General features: G+C 39.1%; 1 protein-coding gene across 5 annotated transcripts in view; it reads left to right on the forward strand.

Annotated features, from left to right (window-relative positions):
- The window catches only part of Cep63 (centrosomal protein 63), a 58,350-nt gene that overhangs the window by 20,811 nt on the left and 27,951 nt on the right, over positions 1 to 9,588 (forward strand). For all 5 annotated transcript variants that reach the window (XM_013354020.2, XM_026789588.1, XM_026789587.1 and 2 more), the window contains 3 exons: positions 2,436 to 2,531; positions 3,954 to 4,076; positions 9,273 to 9,386. In XM_013354020.2, the coding sequence (XP_013209474.1) occupies positions 2,436 to 2,531; positions 3,954 to 4,076; positions 9,273 to 9,386 (333 nt within the window). The remainder of the gene's footprint in view (positions 1 to 2,435; positions 2,532 to 3,953; positions 4,077 to 9,272; positions 9,387 to 9,588) is intronic.

Consider the following 9,588-nt stretch of genomic DNA (forward strand, 5'->3'; position numbering starts at 1 on the left):
GAACCCTGATTGCTCTTCAAGCTGATGAGGGCGAGGGACTTGATCGGGGAGGGGGAGGGAAAGGGGAGGCAGTGGCGGGGAGGAGGCAAAAATTCTTAATAAATAAATAAATAAATAAAATTTAAAAAAAAAGAAAAAAAAATAAAAGATTTAGAAAACACTTCAGGGAAAAAAAAGCAAATTGAATGATTACCAAAGTCGACTCTATCCTGGGCTCTGGAGTGAATTTTGCCATAAACAAAGGCTTGAAATCACAGATAAACTCTCTTAACATAGCAGAAATAGCTCTGAAAAATCTGTGCATTTGGAAATTAAGAAGTAACGTTCTGAGTGACTCAGAGAAGTCATAATAGAAATGAAAAGTAGTAGATAGAACTATAATGAGAGTTGCAGGGTGCAGTAGTGTCGAAGAGGGCATGAGAGTATGTCAGAAGAAGATAGGTTGAAAATCTATAGAAAGTGATTTATTTCAGAGGTTAGGAAGAAAGCTTGTTAAATCCAAAAAATTTAGAGGAAGGAAAATTGAAAAATACACACCAAAATTTGAAAGTAAGAATTTGGAAATATCGTGCCATGAGAAGATGTTCAAAAGAATTGGAGGTAACTTGGGCTAGCAAGATGGTAAGGATGCTTGCTGCTAAGCCTAAAGATCTGAGTTCAATCCTTGGTACCCATAGAGTATAGGGAGAGTACTAATTCCCACAGGTTGTCCTCTGCCTTCTACTCGGTAACTCTAGTAATCCAACTGTCAGTAGTTAATAAGAATTTTTTTTTTACTTTCAATAATTTTATTAATTTTTAAAAAACTTATTAGGGTTTAGAACTTGCTGTACCTTTTAGAGTGCCAACACCTGAAACCACTTCCAGAGTGTTCTCTTGGTGATTTTTTTTTTTGTGTGTGTGTGTGTTTTTGGTAACTCAAAATGTACAAAACAAACACAGGATTTAGAGAGAAATTTTATTCATGGAAACTGTAGAAGCCTCTTGCTATTGATGGAACAAGTACATGGAAAGGCAGTTAAGGTAGAGGATTGACCAAAATCAACTTGACCTAATTCATTTTAAACATGTTCTTTTAATGTGACTGAAGCATTTTATTGCAGTCAGGCAGCTACAGCAGATTAAATTGTGTGTTTTTGTAACAAAGTATTTTTAAGCTAAAACAACACAATAAAAGACAACTTTTCAAGTACTTAGAAATTAAGCAATATACTTCTAAAAAGACCTTTCAAGTACTTGGAAAAGCAATATAGTTCTAAATGACCCTTATTTTAGATTTGTTTATTTTATTTATGTTCACCACATACATACATGGTACCCACGGAGGTCAGAAGAGAGCGTTGGATCCCCTGGGACAGGGATTACAGATGATTGTGAGCTACCATATGGATGATGGGAACTGAATCATGGTCCTCTCTAGGAGCAGTCAGTGCCCTTAATTGCTGAGCCAGCTCTTCAGCCTCCCAGATACCTTTAAATCACGAAGAAATCACAGTAAAAATTAGAATATACTTTGATAATGAAAATGACCTTCCTGTGGGTCACACTTGTAGGGTTGGATGAATGCACAGTGGCAGAGTGTGTACTTACACATGCAAAGGCCTGGGTTCAGTCCCCTGTGGATCAGTATTTGTAGGAATAGATGAATGGACAGGGGCAGAGTGTGTGCTTGTCTATGCAGAGGCCCTAAGATCAGTCCTCAGCACAGAACCAAAATAAACTGAAAAACAACACAGTATGTTTCTCACATAGTACCTAAAGAGAATTTTACCTATCTATATCTCCAGATATGTTACAATAGGAAGGCTGAAAACCAGTCATTTAAATAACTATTTTAAGAAATCAGAAAAAGCTGGGACGGTGGCTCAGTAAATTGTTTGCCACACAAGCACCATGTCAACTGCAGGTGTGACTGCACACATCTGTAATGAGCACTGGAGGGACAGAGACAGGAGGGTTCTAGTCTAGCTGGCCAGATGAACTATGAAATTGTTGTCACTGGTATCCAATCACTGCAGAATGGGTTAGGATCCCTTCCTTACTCTGATAGTCAGGGAAATTATGAAGTAAGTAGTAGCTACTCATTGTCTTTCAGTCTGTCTCTGATGTTACTGAACTGTGCTTTACTTGTAGAAAGTTTTACAGGTTTCTAAAACAAATATTTTTGGATATCAAAAAATTTAAACATATGCTATTTTTATGAGAATTTATTATTTATTTTAACAAAGAGAGTTGGGGAAAAAATCAGACAAGGAGTGTGAGTCTTGAACTAACTTTAAATTTGTAAAAGAATTATTTGTATTTTAAGGCTAACCATGTAGATACATTGAGAACGTTAGTTTGCAAGGAAATGCAAGGATTAGTTTCTTTTTCTGTGTTGCAGGGATATTATTTCAATGCTAATACTGAATTGTACTACCCCTTTCTGCTTTTAGATTGGAATGTTGCATCAGCAGATAGAAGAACATGAAAAAAACAAGCAAGAAATGGCCATGGAGTATAAGCAGGAGTTAAAGAAGCTGCAGGAGGAAGTGAGGCTTTAGTTCTGGGATGTGATGTGATGTGATGTTCTTTCTCTGTAACCCTTGACTGGTGTTGAGAACTGGTTACTACTTTATATGGTAGGAAATACATATCATACAGGATACCCTGTGGGAAGAATGTGGTAGAAATTTATTTTCTGACCTTGAATCTCGACAAAGAATCTTGTCTAATACACTTGATATTACCTAAACCAGCAATTGAATGAGCACGTAAAGGAAAAAGAGCTATAATATTAAAATCTTGATACCAGAAAACTTAGTATTTTAATTTGTAAGGTAATTCAGTAGCTGATTTTTAAATATTGAAAGAGACAAAAGGCTTAGAAATGTTTTGGGATTAAGAAAAGCAAGGGCTGCGCAATGACTCATTGGGTAGAGACCTGCAAGCTGTCCTTGAACCTCCCTTGGTAGGCTGTAGAGTACACACTCTAACCCCTCCCCAACACCCCACCTCCCACAAATAAAGAAATAAATATTTTTAAAAGCTTTTTTTTTTTTAAAGGAAGAAGATTGGGAGGCAGGAGCTATCTCAACAGTTGAGCGTAGTGCCCTTGCAGAGCACCCCAGTTCAGTTCCCAGCACCCACATTAGGAAGCTCACAACCACCCAGCACTCCAGCTTGAGGGATCTGACGCCCTCTTCTGGCTTCCGTGGGCATCTGTACTTGCATGTACATACCTACGTAGAGACATAATTAGAACACACATAATTAGAAATTAAGAATAAAATCTTTAAAGTGAAGAAAACTTTATTTCAGTATTTAACTTACTTTTTAACTTTGGGGGAAATTGCTTTTGTTTTGGTTGAAGTCAAAGTCTGTTTACTGTACATTAATGCCTTTAGGAGTATGTCTTGAGACCCACTGACCTAAAGGGGAACAGTTACTGCTTCCTCTCTTATGTGGAGTGGGTCATGGGGGTCTGTGAATGCATTGCAATTGTAGTAGTACCAGACTTTTTGTTTTCTTTTTTCGGCCTGGAAATTTCATTGCTAGCATTTATTTCTCACACATACACATACAAGCAGGCATGTACTTTGAGGTAAGGTATCTCAGGCTGACCTCAGATTCTTCATGACCTTGATCTTCTGATTTTTTCCTGCCTCCAACTGTGTGATTACCACATTTGCTACCACACACAGTTTATGTGGTCCTGGGCATCCAGCCCAGACCCAGTGCTGACTAGGTCAGCACTCACCAGCAGAGCTATATGCCAGCCCTAGAAGTTTTAGGTGTTCTTTTTCTTTCTTTCTTTTTTTTTTTTTTTTATTTTGCTTTGCAACTCTAGCATGCTTCCAATCTATTTTCAATAGTATAATTTAGTACTGCTTTTGCTTTATAATCCCAATTTGTCTGACCACCACAATTTACTAGCTCTTAAAATTTAAGTTAATAAATAACTGTTTTTACAGTTAGGCAGACTGAAAAGAAGCTATGAAAAGCTGCAGAAAAAGCAACTAAGAGAATTTAGAGGAAATACCAAAAGTCTGCGGGAGGATCGGTCTGAGATTGAGAGGCTGACTGGAAAAATAGAGGTATGTTCACAGCTGTCGTCTCAGTCGGGACCGGCAGCCACTGTGTAGGAAAATGCTATTTCCTATGACCCGTTTCCTGAAGCGAGTTCCTGCCATCTAGGGGGCTGCCTCTGAGCTACTCAGTAGTGGGTGAGTGATCCACAGTACAGCCAACCCATCCTCACTTGCTCCCTGTGGCTGATGGGGTTCTAGGCCATCAGTAATTCTCAAGAGGGTAGTTCTACCCTACAGGGCCCTTGGAAATGTGTGGAAGTTTTGCTTGTTTTTTGTTATTGTTGTTAAGATGATGGAGCATGAAATTGGCATTTAGGGTACAGGGAGCAGGGGTAGCCAACATGCTTGGGACTGTATCCTGGAGAAGATCCTAGTATTCAGTACCTCCCATTGTGAGAATGGTGACCATCAGTTAGTAGCAGCATCCTGTTATCACCGTGTTCCCACACCTAACTGAGTAGGTATTAGCAAATGTGAGGAATTCTTGGCTTTTTCTTGCAGAGAGTGCTCTGCACGTCAGGTGTTTAAGTTTCAGTTCCCATTTAGATGGGGCCAGAGTTACAAAGGGTTCGCCTCCCTCTGCTGATTTTGTATTTGCTCTGTAACTCCGTGATTACTGACAGGAGGCAGTGAGTTCCCTCTCTGTATGAGCTCTGCAGTGCCTTGTAACCGTCACCAGGGTGCTTTGTGACTTCAGAGAGTCTGTTCAGAGTAGGCGTGGGATCTATGAATCTACACTTTACCCTATTTGAGAAACACCGGTCAGCACCTCTGTGTGACTACTTAAACATTTTCTGTTCTGGGTTATCTGTCACACACAGATACTTTACTGTCTTGAACTGTAACTCTCATGCTTAATGTTCTTTTATACTTTAATGTTTTTATAGATTTAGAACTTGAACTCAAAATACCACACACATACTGCTTCCCCTCCAGCCGTCTCCACTGCTACCTTTTCTCCCAGCCCTTCACATCCTTATCATCAACCTACACTACCAACCATGAGCACAGAACCTCAGGAGTTATTCTCTGGCCCAGGTTACTGCACTGACTCTGGGAGGCCATTTCCAGCACATTGTTATCCTCTTCAACATTGCTCTCATCTTAACGTTTGAGGGTTTCATCCACAGACATAGTATATATCATACTCTGCCTTTGGAGTTTCTTAGCATCCTTTCTTCTGTATCTATTCTGTTCTCCTCGTCTTATCCACTTAGTTCCATTGACATTCCTCAGTTCTCTTTATGAGATGTTTTCAATATATAGCCATTTCCATATTTCTGACAGTCCATGAGTATGGCAGACCTTTCCATTCTCGGTGTTTTCTTCCATTTCCTTCTTTGGTGTTTAGAGTTCATTGAAGAGATTGATTTTTGGGTTCTTAGTTGTGTTATCCCACGGCATATATATGTGTGTGCATATGTGTATTTACTTAATTCTGCATTTAATTTAATAAATTAAATAATTTATTTTAAAGCTGTTGTGAATGAGATTACCCTTTTGAGTTCTTTGTCAGGGTGTCTGGTATTGGTTATTGAAAAGCTTCTGAGTTTTGTGTGTGGACTTTATATTTTCTGAAGGTGTTCATCAGTTCTGGAAGCTGTCTGGTAGTGGGAGTAGAGTTTCATGTATGGGATCATTGTGTCCAAAGAAAGAATTATGTGACTTCTTCCTTTATTTGTATCTCTTTTCTTCCTTTAGCTTTTTGCTCTAAAACTCCAAAGACTGTTGAATAACAATGGAGAAAATGTATGTCTTTACCTCTCATTCTTCATTTTAGTGGCAGTGTTTGGGCTTCTCCTTATTTAGTATGTTGACTATAGGCTTGCTATATATGTCCTTTATTATGTTGAGATATTATTCTTTACTGTTAGTTTTTTCAGGACTTTTATAATGAAGGGCTATTGGATTATGTCAAAAGTATTTTCTGCATCAATTAAGAGGGTCATGTGATTTCTGTCCTTGTGTCTGTTAATATAATGTATTATGTTTGTATATGTTGAATCATTCTTGTATCCTTGTAATGGTGCATACTTGGTCATAGTGAATGATCTATTCTTTCCCTCTAAGGCAGTGTTTATGTTTTCCATAGGTGTGTTTCTTGCAGGCAACAAATAGATGGATCCTATTTTTTAATTCAATTAACTAGTCTGTGAGGGAGAGAGATACAGAGAGATGGTTATATAGAGTTGAATGTACACATGTCTTTTTGTGCCCATATAAGCACATGTGGAAACCAGAGGGAGAAATTGTGTATCTTCCTCTGCCAATTTCAAGTTTATGTTTTGAGACAGGGTTTCTTAGTAAACCTGAACCTTGCCATTTTGGCTAGGGTGACTGGCCAAGCAAGCTCCTGGGATCCTATTGTCTCTCCCTCCAAACACTGGAATTACAGGCACATACAACCATGTCAAGTTTTTATGTGGGTCCTGGGGATTTGAACTCAGGGACTGTCACTTTCTCAGTAAGCACTCCTACCCACTGAGTCGGCTCCCTAGCTCTAGTCTGTGTCTTTTGATTAGAGAATTGAAACCATTGCTATTCAGAGATACTAGTGAAAGTTACTGTTCATTTCTGTCATCTTGTTTTGTAGTGTCTGGTGTCCTCCTAATCCTCATTTGTCCACTGAAGTTTGTTCTTTCCTGTTGCATCATGGATGTTGATCTTTCTCATCAGTATGTAGATTACTTCAGTATTACTACAACGAGGTCAAGAATTCCTCTAGTTTGTGTTTATCAAGGAAAATTTTTCTCTTTCCTTCAGTTCTGAAGAATAGTGTGTTAGTAATATTTTGTTGCTGTGCTGAAACACTATGACCAAAACCAACTTGGGGAGACAATTCAGTTTACAGCTTATAGTCTGTCACCAAGGGAAGCCAGGACAGGAGTTCAAACAAAACAGAAACGCAGGCAGGAATTGAAACAGAGACAATGGAGGAATGCTGTCTTCTGGTATGCTTCCTTGACTTACTCAAGTGCTTTTCTTACACAGCCCGGACACATCTGCCGAAGGATGGCAGCTCCTCCCATAGTCACTAATCAAGAAAGTGCCCCACAGACATGCCAATCTGATGGAGGCACTCTTCCCTCTTCCCACATGTCTAGTTTGTGCCAAATTAATAAAAGCCAACTAGCACAGATGGTTCAGTGGTTAAAATAATCTGGGTTGGCAATATTGTCTTTCAGAGCTTGAATTACATTGTTCTCTGCCTTGGCTATTAGAATTTTTGTTGAGAAATCTTTTGTTCTGATGGCTTTACCTTTGTGTATGTGTTTGTGCCTTTTTCTTGCAGCTTTGGTGTTCTCTGTTTTGTATGTTTAGTGTTTAATTATAATATGATGTGGAAAAGTTCTTTTCTGGTCTTGACATTCTTGGTGTTTTTTGTGTCTTGATTGCTCAGCTCCTGTATTTGGGTTTTAACCCATAGAGGTGAGTGTATTTTCTGCTACTTTATCTTGATCTTCTCACTCTTCTATGCGAATGAATTATAGATTGATCTTTATGTATGTATGTGCACATGTGTATGAACATGCATGTGTGTGTGGCGGCTAGAAGTCAGTGTCCATTACCTTCTACCTTACTTTTAGAGACAGAGTCTCTCACTGAACCTGACACTCACTGATCCGGCTAGCCTGGCTGGCCTGTAAGCCTAGGGATCCCTCTGTTAATACCTCCTTAGCACTGGAATTTCAATTGTGTACTGCCATGCCCAGCATTTTCTAGTGAGTGCTGGCCTATATGTTTGCCATGTTTACATACTAAGCCATCTTACCAGCCCCTACATTTGGTCTTGTAATGGTATCCTGTGGATCTTGTACATTGTCTTCATACTGTCTTATTATTTTTTTAAAAAAATATTTAATTTAGTTTTATGTGCACTGGTGTTTTGTCTGTATTCATGTCTGTGTAAGGGCGTTCGATTCTTGGAACTGGAGTATAGTCAGTTGTAAGCTGCCATGTGGGTGCTGGGATTTGAACCCAGGTCCTCTGGAAGAACAATCAGTCTTTTCAGCCACTGAGCCATCTCTTCAGCCCTGACTTTCTTATTATGTTTGTCATTGTCGGGATGTTCTAATTCATCTAATTTGTCTTCAGACTCTAAAACTCTATCTTTGATTTTTTGGAAAGACTTTCCATTAAGTTTTTATTTGATTCAATAAGATTTTTTATTTATAAAATTTCTGTTTGTTCTTTTTTTTTTCAGTATTTCTTCTCTATTGAATTTCTCTTTCGTATCCTGTATTGACTTTCTTATTTCATTTAGATGGTTGTTTATGTCCTCTTTGAATTCCTTCAAAAGTTTATGTCCTGTTTGATGTCATTAAATATTCTTATCTATTTATTCATTTAGTGTGCATGCCATGTATATGTCACCCTCCAGTTGTGTGGCTGGACTTTTTTTGTTTTTTAAATACTTTCTAAATCGGTGCTGGCACATATGATGGAATGCCATACAGACAGACTGACTGACTGACTGACTGGAATATCAGAAAGCCGAAATAACAATCTAAAGCTGAGGATTCCTGGAGGACAAAGATGGGACGATTGAGGGTCTTTTTTCTTTGATTTGCCTTATTTTCAGAAATGTCAGGCTCATTTTCATGGTGTACAATTTAAAATTCTGTTCATCAACTATAACTTTTAACTATTTAGCTCTGGGTTGTTAATAAATACCTGTTAAAATGTGGTACATATTTTCCATATTATTCAAGCTTTTGCAATTCTGTGGAATAATAAAATTTTGACTATCAAAAATACTGGTTTAGTAGAATATGAAGTTAGAATTGGGCTATTGAGTTACTGATTTGGAAATCTGTCCAAAGCTCTTCAGTTCTGGGTGTGGATGTCAGGAATTTAGATGGCAAGGGAAATAGGGTTATTTCAGATCACTTCTCTGTAAAATTATACGAAATGGTGACAGCCCTTAGGTGGCAGCAGACCTGTGAAGATGCCCATGAGCCCACTGTCAGGTCTGTTTCTTCCTCTTCACCATTAGGGTGTTAAGTTTAGAAGGACAGGCACCCAGAGGCACAGCGTGAGCAGAGTTCATTATTCCTCTCCTGCTCAGCCAGCTAAGCTAATGGAACTCCTGCTGAGGAGAAGGGCACTGCTGCATCCAGGAGTGGGAGGCTGGGAAGCAAAGTGAGGAGTGCCACAGTCCAGGAAGCACTTAGGTGTTAAGTACTGTAACTGTCTCCTCAGGAATTCCGACAGAAGTCTCTGGACTGGGAGAAGCAGCGTTTGATTTATCAGCAACAGGTGTCTTCTCTGGAAGCACAAAGGAAGGCTTTAGCTGAACAGTCGGAGATCATTCAGGTAAGAGTAAGCTGTCCAGCAGACAGGTTTTGACTGAATTTGACCGACTTTTTTTTTTTTTTAATTTTTTTTCTTTCGCCACCGCCTCCCATTTCCCTCCCCCTCCCCCATCAAGTCCCCCTCCCTCGTCAGCCCGAAGAGCAATCAGGGTTCCCTGCCCTGTGGGAAGTCCAAGGACCACCCACCTCCATCCAGGTCTAGT

Source organism: Microtus ochrogaster, unplaced genomic scaffold (assembly GCF_000317375.1).
Source record: "Microtus ochrogaster isolate Prairie Vole_2 unplaced genomic scaffold, MicOch1.0 UNK24, whole genome shotgun sequence".
NCBI lineage: Eukaryota > Metazoa > Chordata > Mammalia > Rodentia > Cricetidae > Microtus > Microtus ochrogaster.